The sequence below is a fragment of the Astatotilapia calliptera genome, chromosome 8 (assembly GCF_900246225.1).
Source record: "Astatotilapia calliptera chromosome 8, fAstCal1.2, whole genome shotgun sequence".
Lineage (NCBI taxonomy): Eukaryota > Metazoa > Chordata > Actinopteri > Cichliformes > Cichlidae > Astatotilapia > Astatotilapia calliptera.
The window spans coordinates 8,121,521-8,138,743 of record NC_039309.1 but is presented as its reverse complement, the minus strand read 5'-3'; the positions used below and the strand labels follow the sequence as shown (position 1 = coordinate 8,138,743).

Genomic DNA, 17,223 nt, shown 5'->3' with positions numbered 1-17,223 from the left:
GGCTAACCACCACACCACTTTTAAATATCAGTAGATATCAGTGTAAAATTCCACATTTTGGAATTTAGTCTTAGTCTTTACTGGAGTCCTAATCAAGTGTCAAATGATGGCGTTTCTTATGGAAAACTGCATCTGGACAAAATTAAAGAATCCTCAAAAAACACAGTGAACTTAACTGAGCATAAAAGACAGGACGGCTCTGTGTTTGCTGAAGCCACAGAGGCTAGGAGAAGGTGGAGCAGGCAGAGGGAGTGTGTGTCTCTCTCAGAGGACGAGGTTTGTGTGTGGAGAGGCTGTCAATTTGTGTGTAGCCGTAAATAGCTATAAAAAAAACCCATAAAAACATTTAAAGGCATACTAAATTGAGTCCTGTGGGCTTTCCTTCTCTTTGGAGCCTGTGTGGTTGTGCGCCTGTGTGTGGGAATACATCACATCCAGCCTTTCCGAAGTCTTCACCCAGAGTTGTTTGAGTCGTGCTTCATTGGTCACTCATTTATAAACCATGCATGTTATGAAATGGCGGGAATTTAATCAAATGCTTTCAATTTATTTTTGCAAACTAATACATGATGTAATCTCATCCGTCCAGAGATATGTGAAGCGTTAATTGTGTGACACTAATATGTTTGTAAATGATGCTTTACATACCAGACTGTCCACTCCACCCAGCGTGTGATTGGCGTTGTACAAGGAGTAGGTCATCTGGTATACACCGTCATTGGTCTCGCTGTTGCCATAGAAACCCACACCCACTGCGACGCTGCAGAGAAAAGATGCATAAAGGCGCAGGTGAACCTTTGATAAAGAAGGAGCAGAATATAAAAGCAGTCTCTTGGATTTTAAATCATCTACATCCAAAGTGCTGCCATTTTCGGTCCTTAAATTAAAAGTTTGCCAGCTTCAAAGCCATTATCACAACCTGGCTGAGATTAAACATTAATGCGAAACGACCCGTAAACAACAATTTTCTGTCTACTTGAAAACATCTTTGCCAACCTGCAGTGGAAATATGCAACTTACAAGGTAGTATAGCATGGCACACTGGAAAAGAGCACAACGTTTTATGAATATTTGATGCCTTTTTTTTTTAAAGATAAAAAAAAAAAGAATTTGGCTATTATCATAAAGCAGTATCATCAATTTCTGCATCAGGCTTGAGTTTTGGAAAAATTTTAAATGTATGAGGTTAATGAGGCACTTTGGGACAGAAATTTTGTTTTAGCTATTCAGTAATTATTTCCCACTGTAAACAGCTGTGAAGCAGTATGAATGGTATTACAGTGCGAAGGCTGAGTTGCTGAGTGTGTTGGTGAATTCAGGGAGTAAAAGCCAGCTCGCCCAAAGGGTCTGATCTAGCTTACAGAATGATTTTAGAAAGGTGTGAAAAATGAAGAAAAGTAGGGTATTGTATTTCTGGAGCTTTTAATGTATTTTACATCAGGAAGCGCTGCTGTTGTTAAGGCGTTAAGAATTGATCTCTCCATCGCTCCATCCATTTGTTAGACTGCTCATTTTATCCTAACCAGTGGTCTGAGTTGTCAGTTTAACAGCCTTGTCACTAACAGACATTAGCTGTCTGTCTCATCACACCGTAGTGTGTCCGATGTGTTATTTTTTGATAAATATCGCCAACTTTTTATGTAAATACAACAAACAGGATGAGGAAAAACTAAGACGCCTTAATGAATAACAATAAATTGCTGATTTATAGAAAATAAATACCTGTAATTTGTGTATGTGGGTGTTTGATGCACATATATCTCACAGCGCAATGAAGCAGCAAATGAAGCAGCAAAAGCTTTTTGGATTTCTGCGTTAATTTTTGTAAACAACACTCTTTGAATCAGAAATTATACAATACAGGCCTCTGGAATGCGTGTGCATAAATTGAAACCACTTTTGCATATTCAGCCATCCAAGGATTTAATTTGTTGAGCTGGAGCATCAGCACAAACAGAATAATAACCGGCGCATTCTAAAAACACACACTTAAGTAGTCTCTCTGAGCTCCACTTTTTCCCTAAGTGCCGTCATATTGTGCTGCCATATGATGGGATTTCAAAGTAGCCGCACAGTTGTTAACTACAAGAAGATTTAATGCTGCAACACAATGTCTCACAATATACTCCAAAGACCCTGCACAAGAATCCTCTGCAAAGACAAGGATGTCCAAGTCTTGCACTACAGACACTGAAGGCCGTAGATCAGAGCAGTGAGCAAGTGTTTTATACCCTTTCTTTTCAATAACTACGCAGGACAAAAAAGGAATACAGATCCCGTATATGACCATGATCTGTGAGAAACAGGACATGACAGAGCTTAGTACACCTCCCAAGGGAAACTTTATATACACTGCTTGCACTCAAATACAACAGTGCAACAGTAACTTCAAAGATTATGGGCATCTGAGAAGCTTACATAGTTTCAATTCTCCTTGGATCAGGAGAACTGAACTCAACTGAAAACAAGGATGTAAGAATCTGAAAGTCAACTCTCACATTACAAATTGCACTCATATCTCTCCTCTCCAAAGTGTGATAAAAATAGACACTTTTTTATGCCTTTTTATGCCTGTTTTCTTTTTTTATTCAAGTTCATATTGTCATTGCAATGCTAAAATTACCTGCAGACCACTTTAATAGGTAGACCTGTTCTAATGCTGTCAGGCATACAGAGTAGGTCAGAACGACCTGCTGAAGTTCAAACTGAGCTTCAGAAAGGAGAACAGAAGGACTTCAAACCTTGATGCAGATGTGTTACAGCTGCAGGAGAACACATTGGGTTCACCAGCTCACTAAAACAGCAGAAAATTCTACAGCAGAAAACTTGAAGAACAGTGCCAGGTCTGCTGATTTCCGCTACACCATTGGACACCAGGGTCAGAATTTAGCCTAAACAACATGCAAGCATTGTCACGATCCTGGGTCATTTTGTTGTTTATGGTTTATGTTTAAGTTCATTAGCTTATCTAATTTCATTTCTATTTTGCCTATGTTGCCCTGTTATAGTTCATTGTTTATTAGATTCCACTTGTGTCTTCACCCCTGTGTTTAAGTCTCCCTTGTCCTTCATGTGTGTCAGGTCTGCGTGTGTTATGTTGTCAAGCTCGTGTTGTCATGTTTCCTGTTCTGTTTTGAAGAGGTCTGGTGTCCCACGTTCATTGTGTTTAGTTTCACTTCCCCTGTGGCGTCATTATGTTATTTCTAATCAGCTCCTTTCCCATGCGTTTCCACTTTCCCTGTTCACCTCCCGTGTGATTTAGTCTGTGTGTTTTCATTCATTCCTTGTCAGGTTGTCTGTTGAGTTTTCATCATGTTTCCATGCCTCCATGTTTCCAGGTTCTTCCATGTTCAGGTATTTTTGACACACTTTGGGATCCTTAGTACCAGCTGAGGTTAGTTTAAACAGCTACATGAGCATTGTTACTGTAGCATAGCCATCCCTTTCTGATCACAGTGTACCCATCTTTTGATGGCTGCTTCCAGCAGGATAATGTGCCATGTCACAAAGCTTAGATCATCTCAAACTGATTTCGTGAACATGTCATTGAGTTCACTGTCCTCAAATGGCCTCCACAGTCACCAGATCTCAATCCAGTGGAGCACTTTAGGAATGTGGTGAAACAGTAAATTTGCATCATGGATAAGCAGCTGACAAATCCGCAGCCACTCTGTGATGTTATCATGTCGTTATGGAGCAAAAACTGATCTAAGCCATGAAGAACTAAGGCAGTTCTCAAAGCAAAAGCGGGTCCAAATCAATACTAACAAGGTGCACCTATAGCGCTCTGCCCACTAATAAATAAATACTGACCATCATTTACTGAACAAGGTTAAATGTTTAGAAGGTCTTTTGTGTGTGATTTTTTTATTGCACACAATAGTAATGCAACACACTGAAGACACTATTTGTAGGTCAGCACTACTTCGCGTGGCAGGTCAGGACTAAAAGAAAACTAAGCAGGACTCAACCTGACTGAGCTTTAGATTAAGGCTGTGGTTCCTACAGACTTATCCCTGATGTTCCGGATAAATTTTAAGCTGAAAACAGAGACTATAAGTCTGCAGCCATCAGCGCTTCCTCTAACATTCACTTGGAATGGCTAAAATCCTGCAGAGCTGTTATGATCGTTGTGGTCGAAGCAAAGTACAGGTGGAGCTAAACAACAGGGGCAATTTTCCTAATTAGTACAGCAGAGATGGCCTCATTAAATGACCCCCTGCAGATAAACATCCCACTTGGCAGGTTACAGACTTACCCTCAGGGAGAGCAGTTAAGAAAGTGGGGACAGGCATTACAGACAAGAATAAAATCATCATTTTAGAGGAAGACAGGAAGCGATATAGACAGTCAGCACTAAAAAAAAAAAAGACAAATACAGGTGACGAAAGAAGTCACAAAAGCAGAGAGCAAGACCCTGGGATACAAAAAGCAAGACTGGGCGGGGGCGGGTTGGGTTCCTCACCAAAAATACATAACATCTTATTTGTTCTTTGTATATCTGTGTTTGTGTGCTATTAGCCCCTTTAACAGCACAGATGCAGGGAATGTATTAAAGCAGTCACAGCTTGGAGAAACACAGACTTACTTCTAAAAAAGGCAACTATTTTAGGCAGAATTCAGATTAAAAGAACTGAGAGGACAAATAGAAAGTCTCTTCTTTGCCTTCTCTATGTACTCCCTCGGTCCTGCCAGTTCTCTTAGTGCTGCTACTTGAAATATCCATCGTCTAATTCAAAGAGAAAGAACACCATAGATTTGAGTAGGCATGTACTGAGCAAGAGTCCAAACTGTCACATTGATAAATGAATAAGTACATAACAGACAGTGATGGGAATTAATAATAAAATAAAATAAAATAACCTAAAAAAAAAATTCAGCCTGAAGCAAAAAAAAAAAGCTATGCTAAATTGACCCTGACAGGTCTGAATATTGGAAATTTTGCCCCAGAATGGCAGCAATGAATCTCTTGGGATGATAAGTATAGACGGGTGAGCTTATATTTTTTACGCTGCCCTACTGAACCCTCAGCAGGGGAAAATCCCCTTTGATATAAACTACGAAACACAAATAGTTACTTTTCATCTTTTTTTTTAGAGCTACAAAAAGTCCAGCATAGCTCATTTAAGTTCGGAGAAGCAGTAAAAACAAACGTACATGCTGCCAATTACTTGGTTGGTACATTTATATTGCTGATAGATTTTGTGTTACGGCTGCTCGTTCCAAAAGCTTTCCTCGAATGGATTCAGTGGATACACAGACATCCTCTCTCACTTGTGCCCTCTGTTATAATTTCTACTTTGTGACTGTCAAGAGAGATGTTCCACAAAAAGAAATTAAAAAAATGTATATTTAAAATCGACAGGAAAAGAGAATAATTTTTAACGATCTTTTACTTTTTTTATAGGCAGTAGAAGCAAAAAAAAAAAAAAAATCCCCTTTATTCAGTTTCTAAAGTCGGACTGATCATTTCAATGGTAACCACTGTCCCTGGAATCCACTGGATTGCTGTGTGCAGTTTGCATGTTCTCATTGTGCCCATGTGAATGCTCTCCATGTACTCTGGCTCTCTACCACAATCCAAAGACAGGCATGTTAAGTCTGTTTGTGTTAGCCGTGTGATAGACTGGCGACCTGTCAGTGTTGCACCCCACGTTTCCATACAGCAACTTAAATGAGCAGCCGTCCAACACCCCAGATCTGGAAATGAACGGGTATCTTCAGTGTTGCTGTGCTTGGGCATGACTGTCAACCTTTGCCTGTTATTCTCTCTTTTATGCAATACGCACTCTTCAACAGCACTTTTGCGGAGCATAGTGAGGCTCAAGATTTTACACATTGTGTGGCTTAAATAGGGTATTTTCTGGAATGGCTGATTTACTTTCTTCTCACATGCCCTGTATTTGTTATTTACATAATGCGTGTTCTCACGAGGTATCACTGAGGAACTGGAGATCCATGCTCTTGCACGGACAGTGGTCACAGTCCATGAATGCCGTGCTCAAATCCAACTGATTGCTCAGGTGCATTTGTTTAAGTCTGCCGGCGTATGGTTCTCCTAACCCTGCCAGTGCACAGCACACAGTGATCAGACAGAATTGAACAGTTTACCTTTTGCATACACCGATAGTTAATAAACTCACCCTCTTTGGCATAATGTGCCTTGTTGGCATTCAAATAACCCCTCTGTAATTCACCTTGCAGTGACTGTGTGGGAATGAACTGTTTGGTTTTTGTAAATCACACCCTTCTTTAATCAAACTGTTCTTCTGGGAAGACTAAAGCAATATCAAATTAATTGAAATTCTTTTTAAAAACCCAAATGCTCATTGTGTGCCAAACTATCACGGTAATATACCTCAAGTAATATTCTAAACTGCAAAGTATCATAGTTATAGTAAAAAAAAATCAGTCCAGATGTCCTCAGCATGAGCAGCCTGATCAGTTATGATACACCATAATTACAGAGTTAATGTGCTACACCATGGGCAGGGCTGCAGCTACAGCTGAGTGACATCTGCTCTGGCTTCACCAGTGTTAATTATAACGGACATCACAGCATATCAGACCTAGCCACTGTCAAACATAATTAGAGTGGAGGAAGTCAAGAGAAAAGGGGGAGACCGATCAGGATTATAGAGGGAAGGGAGGCAAAATCAGGGCAAAAAATAGAATTAGGGTGTAGGGAAAGGGTGAAAAGGACGGATGGGATTAATATGAAGCCAGTTTTCAACTTCAGTACAAATCCGGTGTGAAATCCACTAGGCAAACACATCCATGTTCTATTTCATCCAGTAGATGGACAAAATCAAAGTCAGGAATCAGATGAAAGAGAGTCTGTTTCCCACAGGATGTTTCCTCCAACTTCACTGATCTCATATTTTATCCTGTCTTAGCTTACCAAGTCAGGCAACATAAACCTTTTAAGTGCAGTCCTCCCCATTAGAGGGAGCTTTTTTGTTATGGACTGCAAATGATAATGAACTGGTCTGAACAACAATGCAACACACTTTATAATACTTTAAAGTAGCTAACGCTGATGGAGAGCTTAACTTAAAGCTTGTGGTATAATTTACAGCAGCACAGAAGTGTAGACCAGACAGATGGACATGATTTTGTTTAAAGGGTATAAATATAATCAGAGGAGGAAGGACTTAGACTTTATTCCACTATACTCTAAACATGTGTAAAATAAAAGGTCAAACTTTATCACAAAATGCAATAAAATAAAGCACTCTTATATTCACCAAAGTGATTTCTGTCCAAAAGAGAACCCAGTTCACTAGAACAAAAACAAGAATGTAAATTAAACAAGGTTTAAACCAAAGTTCACAATCAAAACTGAGCAAATACAGAGAAGAGTGAAGCAGAAGCAGATGACGGGTGAGAAACTCAGGCTGAGAATTCAGACAAACTGACAACTAGAGGGTGAGACAAGACTATAAATACACAGGAACTAATTGGGAAACAGGACACAAGGGAAACCGATGAGGTTTGGGCTGACACCCAACAAGCCAATAACACACACAGGACGGGTGAACGAACACTGAGCACACAAAGTAAACAACTTAACAAAGAAACAAACAAAAAACACACAGAAAAAAAAGAAGAAGGAGATCTTAAACGATACCAGGTCACATGAACCAAGACTCACTGATCCTGGTTCATTTGTCCTTTGAAGGCTCAAGAATATTTGATTAGAACAGCAAGATTCACTCATAACTGAACCCTGGTCAGTGACAATGAAAGATCCGAGCTTTGTGACATGACATGTTATCAGGGAACCTCTTCTCCATGCCTTGGTTCTAACAAGTGGTTATTTGAGGCACTGTTGCCTTCTTTTTACCTCAGCTAGTCTGGCCATTCTGCTTTGACCTCAGAGAACTGCTACTAGATATTTTTTCTTTTTTAAGGCAATCTCTATAAACCATGGGGATGGCTGTGTGGTGCAATCTTTGTAGATGAGTAGTTTCTTGAATTGTCAGACCAGCCAGTCCGCCGTCAGCAACCATGCCCATTCTGATGCTCGATGTGAACCTTAACAGCCCAAACATGTCTATATGCCTAAATGCCCTGATTTGCAGCGATGTGATTGGTTGATTATATATTGTGTTAATGAGAAGTTGAACAAAATGCACGGGCTTAATAAAGTCACATAACAAAATAGCATCATATTACATATCCTAACCTACAAATACGATCAATGAGTAAGATCTTTATTTATTATTTATCAGGATTCTAATCTAAGCCCGACAACAACAAAAAAAAGTAAAACACCACGATATCTTTTCAAACCGAAACACCCAATTTTCTCTGTCTCTTTTAAAGTTAATAGGTAGGAAGCAGAAAAAAGGTGTGAGAGGACCAGCTGAGCCCAGCTTGACCTCTGCTCAAGAGCTGGCTATCATCAATCAAATTCAGATGATACAGGAGAGGGGCTCTTCCTCTAAGGACTGGCAGGATGCAGCAGCGCTGACTTCAATTTGGTAAAGCAATCTTATTGTTTGTGTCATATCATCGCTCACTGATCTCCATTTCCTTTATGTCACTTTTTCTTTTAATATGGTGTGCATTATTTTTTTCCATCCAGATTGAAGTGATGGGGCTCTAAAATTATGGACACAGTGTACACTAAAGGACTGAGCTGGTGATTATTTTTATCAGTGCAATGAACACAGCTAGTTTCTTCCATTGGAATAAATTACGCATGGTAAAGTTTCCCTCCATCATCTACTTAATAATCCTGCTCCTGAGTTGGTTTGACCTTACGGATATGTTGCTGTGACAACAAATCCTGCAGATGCTTTTAAGAACTAAGAAATCCAGGATCAAGGCAAATGGTCACCAATTTAATCCAGCTAAAACATTAATCCACGTATGGCGATCCAGCCCAGGGAAACAAAGGAGACATGGGACAGCAGAAGGGAGGAGAAACAAAAACTTCATTAAATGCAGTATGTCTCCTTGTCCCTGTGGGAGTGGAAGAGTTCCACTCCCTAATCACGCATAATCTGATTTATAAATTAGAGAGCAACACCCTTAAATCAGATAAATGAGTCATTACACTCTAATGCTATTAAGTCTGTTTTAAAACCATCAACTTCAATTCTACCAAATTGGATTTAATAAAAATGAAGCACAACAGTGCTACATCTAGTTTAAACATATTGCTAATAAGCTTTCTCGCTGTTTTAGCAATTTGGAGAGCTATTGAATTCAAAGATAAGCACAGCTCACCAAAAAACACGATGATAAACTTTGCATATGTCAGATCAACCTATTAATCTGGACTAAAAAATAAAAAGACACAAAAAAAAACACTAATTATACAACAATTAGCCGATGTCGCCCATTTTTTTCAGCGGTTTCTTTATTTCATCAGTAGAAAATGACTTCTGTTCCCATCAAGTGAAACAGTGCTCATTAAAGTTTCTTAAAATATAGAGCGTCTCAAATGAGCAGTACTCTCTACATTAAAAATGTATGATGCAAAAGAGTGAAAATACAGTGGAGAGCACTAACTAGCAGAGGACCAGGACTATAGGAACTCTAGGCTATTCCATCTAATGACATACTGAACATGCCGCTATGTTTTTTTGGCATCGTGACAACAGATTGGCTCATGTTGTCAGATGTTCTTGAGAGCCCTTTAAAACTGACGTCCTAGATACCAGACAAAGTTTCAAACCATGTGTCATGACCTTGGGGCTTCTGGGTTTGTAAGCACCAGATATTTTTTTGTGAATAGGAGGGAAAAAAATCAATTTTCTGAATCTATTGCTCTTCATACTTCACTGCTTATCGGCTGTGTCCCCTTTATTTGCTGTTCTACCTGTTAAACTTTCTCTCGCACTCAGCACATGAGGAGTTTATATTAACAAAGTTACCATATGAACTGAAGGTGAAAAATTTTCATCACTACCAATAACTTTCTTATATTTTGTATAAAGGTTCACTACATATTTAATCTTTGCACAGTTGTTAAAACAATTGCTAATCTATTTCACTAAATCCACTGTGGGTTTAAGACTTAATAATTTTTTTCCCCACTTGTGCTCCTTTTCAGATTTTACAATGCCACTCACTGACTGTTAATCATTAATCTTAGGGCTGCCCAGTAAGTCATATCATAAGCTTAACCATGATTCTGGCTTCCCACAGTTAAATTAATATGATCAGGCGATCGTGAAAATGAATTCTTCACCGATAAAACACAAGGTAAATCAAGCACTCCCTACACATGCCAGCTGTTTCTGCACCATGCAGCTTTAAGTTTCCTTGACTATTCTGGGTGACATTGTAACACAGTGACATTACATTTAAAGATATGATATGATAAAATCCAAGTGTCTGGCACAGCAGCAGACACTTGGATTCCCAGAAATGAATCATCATCCTTTCCCTGGAAATAATTCCAATTTAAGGCAAGTGTTAACCAAGAAAAGATCTTAGTCAAAGAGTGCTGTGGAGTTGTGTCTGCTCAACACAACACAACTTAACTTATTCAGCCATCTGTTTGTTTGTTTTTGTTTTTCATATCCATCCTTCCATCTCTCCATCTTTTTCCACTTATCCGGGGCCGGGTTGCGGGTGTAGCATCCTAAGCAAGGACGCTCAGACCTCTGTCTCCCCAGCCCCAGCCAGCTTCTCCAGCTTATCCATCCAGCTCATAAAAACACAGTGAAATCACCAACATAGTTCCATTCTGCTCGACCAAAGATGCACATTCTTTGCTACAGAGCTGCTGAGCACATGCAGGTATTACGAGCAGTGAAATACTTTATATTTGTCTTCTGGGAGATGCATTTAGGTAAGCTAAATAAACACTAAATTGTCGGCAAAGATGTTCTAATTAACTGGAACGTAAGAGCAAAATAAGTAGACTGTTTATTGAATTTTGTTTTACATTTTGGGCCACTTTTTATTTTTCTTCTAAGACGTCCACTGAAATTAGGTGAATAAAGAGAACCAATTAAAATTTACTGTAACACAGGAATTTAACATAATATGAATGTGAGTGAAAGTGCATTAACAAAAGATTTCATCACTAAAATCAACAAATAATCAGGACAAATAATCACGGTTGCAATATTAATCAAAATGATCATAATAATCGTTTTGGACATAGTCGTGCAGCAGTAATTAATCACATGACACTGGCAGTAGATAACCAACCAGGTGAGTGAGTTGTCACCTTATTCAGTACTGCTGGTTGGAGCCACCATAATTTGTGTTGATCTCTGTTTATTAGAATGATTATAATGGTTAATAACAAACTACTGGGCCACACTGAAAGTAGAGGACTCCACTCATTGGGGATCTGTGTGTGAGACTGATAAAAGCTGATGGGTTGGTAACATCTGAATCAGGTAGTTACTAAGCATGGTTGTCACATGGTTGACTGTCCCCTCCTTTGTGGATAGTCGAGTAATTCAATTATCCACTTTGCGAGGACAGCGGAGCTCATTGAGGGATTTGATGGGTTCTATGTGGCGATGTAAGTGCTGACTGTGTTACCTAAGTTCACGTGTTCGAGTCTGTCTCAAAAGCCGAAACTTTAATGAATGAAAAGTTGGATCTTGCCAAAAATAATTAGCTGCTTTAGGCTTCCTATACCAGCTAAAGGCTATAACACTAACGCCATTAATCTATTGTATATATCACAGCTAATGTCACTTCACATCAGGGAAGTTTTCAGTTCACCACAGACTTGATGAGATGCAGCAGCCTCCAGCCAAAACAAATCACATTAACTGCAACGCTGCTCCATTATAAAATCTGAGGGGAAATACTGCGTCTGATATCATCTTAACGATAACAAAAAAGAAAACATTTATCCTTAAAATAGTATCGTTTTCACATTTTAAGTGGTTTATTTAATACGTGATTTTTGCATAAAATGCCATACTTAGGGTTGGCACTCACACAATGTGAGGGTGACACAAAATTTGTGCTAATGAAAAATACAAATTCATTGCACTGGGTTGCATTATTCTTCCAGTGACATAAACAAAAAGTTTTTAAACAAGCAAAACAAGTAGGCTACGTCTGCAGCAGTACAGTTTGATACTTGGGCCTGTACAAGCGAGAGGAAACGCTGTTCAGTCATTCAGCAAGCCAGGAAAACTAGGAAGTCATTAAAACTGCACTGACTGGTGTAATTTTCAAGGCCTCTACAGTATGATATTCCTGCCATATTCCCAGTGAGACACAGAAGGGATTTTGATAGGTAGAATGACCTTCATGTGCGTCATTTTTTTTCCAATAAATAATTTAACAATACAACTGAAATAAAATTTTAAAATACTATAGTCATCTTTTGTCCCTCTATATTTCTACATTCTTTTGGCCTGCATGTGCAGTGTATATCATGAAGTATTGTGTCTTGATCCTCCCTCATTTCTTTATATTTTGCTTCCACGCTGGTCTCGAGCTGTAGTTCTCTGGGCTTTCTCTGAGTTTTTCTTTGGGCATTGGCTGCTTTTGCGTTCATTTTAATTCCACTGCTTGTACCTGTTTTTTTGTTTGTTTTTAAAGCCTAAAACTTGGCATTTCTCAGTATGGAAATTGGGCAAGTGAAAAACACAAATAAGAATTAGCAGCTCTAAAAAAAATTATCCACAGCAGAGGATCTGTATGTGAAACTCTAAGATGACCTTTCTGACCTCAGGAAATGGGAAAATATCCACCAAAGACCTGACAGAGGAAGTGACAGATGCATGTAGGCCTACAGTTGATCCAACTACTTGTTTGCTAGAGGATCAGTAATGGTCTCAGTGGAAGAATGGCTGCCAAGAAGCCATCCTTACGGGAAACGGGGAGAAAGGGCTGTGGTATGCCAAAAGAATTGCACTGAAAATCAGTTGCAAAAAGTCTTAGGGAAAGATGAATCCAAAATCACCAGTATGGCCAGGACAGATGTACAACACTGACTGTGTGCAGCAATCTGTAAAGGATGGTGGAAGCTCTCTCATAGTTTGGAGTTGCATTTGAGACAGTGGTGTTGAGGATTTTGTCAAAATTGATTAAATTAAGAAAACAGAAAAGTACGGTCAGATTTTGATCCACCATGCAATACGATCTGGAAAGTCTCAACGTCATTTTTTCCACATGACAATGATCCCAAACACACTACTTGGACAGAAAATCCTAGAGTTGAATACTATCAGTCATAGATTGGCCTCAGCAGAACGTGGATGTCAACATTACTGAAGCATCATCTTGAGAGAGAATATAACAAAAGACAGGCTGCATTCAAAGAAGATCTTTGAAAGGTCTGAAGCCTGGAGAACTATTCCTGAAGACTGCTTAAAGAAAGCTTCCCTAACAGAGTTCAGGCTGTGCTGAAGAATAAATGGTAAATGGCCTGTATTTGTATAGCGCTTTACTAGTCCCTAAGGACCCCAAAGCGCTTTACACACCCAGTCATCCACCCATTCACACACACATTCACACACTGGTGATGGCAGCTACATTGTAGCCACAGCCACCCTGGGGCGCACTGACAGAGGCGAGGCTGCTGGACACTGACGCCACCGGGCCCTCTGACCACCACCAGTAGGCAACAGGTGAAGTGTCTTGCCCAAGGACACAACGACCGAGACTGTCCAAGCCGGGGCTCGAACCGGCAACCTTCCAATTACAAGGCGAACTACCAACTCTTGAGCCACGATCGCCCCAATCGCCCCGAAGGCAGACATACAAACTATTATAGACTTTATTTCCATGTTTGCATACATTTCAGTGAATCAATGCACCTATCCCCTATTTTCCTACCAAAATATAAATGAAAGATGTGCAGCTCATTGTTCTGCTTATTGTACAGTAACCGATCCACCTACATTTTGATTTTTGGTTGGGGTTTTTTTGCTTTTTAATTATAATTTGCATAATAGAAAAGCTCTGTCTCCCAGCTGGCTGCCCTAGCCAGCAATGCACAATTGCACTTCCACATTGTCAGCAGAACATTGACAATACGCCCACATCAGGATAGCTTCCATCAACCACTGGTATAGTGCTTGAGAGCCACAAATGCCAGTGGGATATTTTGTTAATACCAGAGTGAACTCAGCGTTGGATGAATTTTTATTGTGCCTCAAAATATAGTGACCATAGTTTCCTAAAGAGCCATTTTCAACAAAACAAATTCAAATCCTGTGGAACATTTTCAAAACTAGAAATCACTAGAAATGAACAAATGGTAGAGACGCATGAACCTACAGTGTTTACGAAGACCAAAAGGAGAGGCTCCGAACACACGGAGAATACAAATGGGAAGACAAAAAGACAAACAGAGTGGACAAATACACAGAGAGTCTACGTGCTACAGACTAATAAGTTAGTGTGGGAATAGAGAATGTGCAGTGAAAACATCACAGCACTTACAGCTCTGTATGAGGAATACAGAACAACAAATAAAGAAAATGGGAAAACACAGAACTGCAGACAGCAGTGGAGAGCGTGTGCGAACTGTAATCACGGTTATGCATAACACGCTGTCTGAGTCGTGATTCTCTCACCATGTGATGAGGCCGGCGGCGACTGCCGACCAGGTGACGCAGCAGGAATTAGGTTTCTTGCTTTCCTCCTCCTCCTCTTTACGGCAGCAGCACAAGCAGCTCAGGTAGATGGCCAGACACAGAAGGTTGAGGCCAAGCCCCGCCGCCGCCACACAGCCCAGGAATATGAGTGACTGCAGAGGGTGAGAACAGGAGGAAATAAATCAAACGCCTTGTGTCATTGCAAGGAAACTTATTATTTTATAAGCACCGTGCTGTAACATCCACACGGCAGTAAGAAAAACCAGAGGTCTATACCATTTTACTACAAAGTACTAAAATGCAAAGTAATTTACAGTCTGTATATTAAACTGCATACAAGTGACATTGAGTATAATTACATTTTCACATGTTTCACCACATTTTTTTCCTCTAAAAGTTCTTGTGATTTAAAATGTTTCTCAAGCATCAAATGCAAAATGTTGGCACACTGACTTATTAATTAATATTACTGGATAATTACTAGTGAGGAAGACGTTAACACTTAAGTTGTGAAGTAGTGGAAAAAGTAACTTGAACTGCTTTAAGTGCCCACTGTAATTAAACTATTGCTTTTTAAGTATCAGTAAAATTTAAATAACGAAGAAATATTCTGTATACAGAGCAACCCTTATATCAGTACAGCTTGCTGGGTTTAACTGGCTTCTAAATTGTGCTAACTTCCCATACAAATAACCAGTTTCCAGCTTTGCTGTCAGCCCTTATTGTGATTTGTGTGGTAATAACACACATAAACAATAATAAATATGCCTGCATCAGCCATGGTAACAAGGCCAGCTGCATTCTGGGATCCCGAATCCAACTGGAAAGCAGACAAGACACCTCCTCATACATCTCTGGGTACACTCCTCTCCCTCTCAACCCCTCCTTTTTGCCCCCATCCCACCTTCTGCGAAAGATGGAGAGCGGTGACAAAAATAGCAACAAGACTGTCATAACAGGCCCAAATGAAATCTGCATCCATCTGTGAGCAGATGGGTTTATTCGAGCTCGGTCCCCTCCTTTCCGCCCCCTTTACTCTTCCTTTTTAGTTTTCCTGAAATCTTTTCAGTGCTGAGCCATCTGTTCTCTCGCCTGTGATGTCATGTGTCCTGCAAGTGAAGTGGTGGGATTAAAATTCAGCGACGGAAGAGTTTGCGGGAATATATCATTTACTGCTATAAACAGCCAGTTGAACCGCAAATCTAAAAATTCTCTGAAATCAGAAAACTAGCAACACTTTATTTGGAAGTCTTCATAACTGCAAGGTATGTTTGGATAAAAGCATTTATATGTTTGCTCTTTTTGCACAACAAATCTTTTATAACTTTTACTCTCTTCCCACTAAAAAAACACTATTTGTTTCTACTGGTCCTGTTGAGGTGCTTTACATTTTTTTTCATTATTCATCTCTATAAAAAAACCCAAAAAACTCCAAACTGTGTCCCATTAATGAAGCCTTGAGCAGAGCATTTTCACACTCAACATCTTGGCGTTTTGAAATCTGATGTGAGGCCGAGGAGACTGGATGCTCATTGGCTAATGACTTGTAACTCCCAAATCCTTAGCCAGTGCCCATATCCTGGAGAATCCTCCTTCCCAGCTCTAACAGTGACCATAATTCACAAAACAAACTTCATGTTAGACCTCAAAGGAACTCAGCACAGGAAGTCATGATAATCATGTTTACAGAGGTCACCGAAGAAGACAGCAAACAGCTCGTTTTCCATGAACTTCTGTTCAGGTTTTGCTGTCACATCACGTGAATAAGGCCCGAGTTACACAGGCCTAGAAACCAGTTGGCAAACATTTAGAAACCACCGGCTGCAAGGGAAAAATACATATTCCCCAACTGATCAGAGAGTGGTTGCTGGAGTTTGATGGCAGCAGCTGTGAAATTAATGGCCAAAGATTCAGTTACATAGGCATAGAGTCCAGTTAATGACCCTTCTTGAATGTTTGCTGGCAGTTGCTGCAACTTGCAAGTTGAAATTGGCCACAAATAGGTATATCGTGCTGAAGCAATAACCTGCTAGCAACTGCTTTGGGCACTAACAGATTGGCGCAGTCACTTATAGTTGCATGTAATGTGTGGATGATGTTACACAAGAAACATCATTAAACAGCTTGCATTGCCGTCATTATTCCACCATTTATACAGTTGTTGAGAATTAGAAGCACCAGTCTTGACTAAAAGGTGACTTGAACATGGTAAAGATAGTACTGCAGATACCTATTGTATGTGTGTAGAAAGCCTAAGCATGAATATAGCTTCTAAATTATGCCAACACTGAAGTGACTTAAACCTGCCACCCGATGGCAATAGCTGTGGTTCCAGATTTTTCCCATAGACTACAGACGTAGTGGTGTTGGGTGCCATCTCCAACAACGATGAGACGGCCTACATCGACGAAGTGAAGAATCTGGCATCATGGTGCCAGGACAACCACCTCCAGCTGAACGTTGGCAAGACCAAGGAGCTGGTGGTGGACTTCAGAAGGAGTCAGCACAGAGACTACAAGCCCATTATCATCAATGGAGCTTCAGTGGAGAGGGTGCAGTCCTTCAAGTATCTTGGTGTCCACATCTCCTCAGACCTGACATGGTCTGCCCACATTCAGGTCCAGACCAAAAAGGCTAGGCAGCGCCTGTATCACCTACGACAACTGAGGAAGTTCAGGGTCTC

At 40.0% G+C, this 17,223-nt stretch overlaps 1 protein-coding gene across 2 annotated transcripts in view; it reads right to left on the bottom strand.

Annotated features, from left to right (window-relative positions):
- ttyh2 (tweety family member 2) overlaps positions 1-17,223 on the bottom strand; it is a 75,550-nt gene that overhangs the window by 39,646 nt on the left and 18,681 nt on the right. For both annotated transcript variants that reach the window (XM_026178243.1, XM_026178244.1), the window contains exons 2-3: positions 14,520-14,692; positions 649-760 (exon numbers count right to left, since the gene is read on the bottom strand). In XM_026178243.1, the coding sequence (XP_026034028.1) occupies positions 649-760; positions 14,520-14,692 (285 nt within the window). The remainder of the gene's footprint in view (positions 1-648; positions 761-14,519; positions 14,693-17,223) is intronic.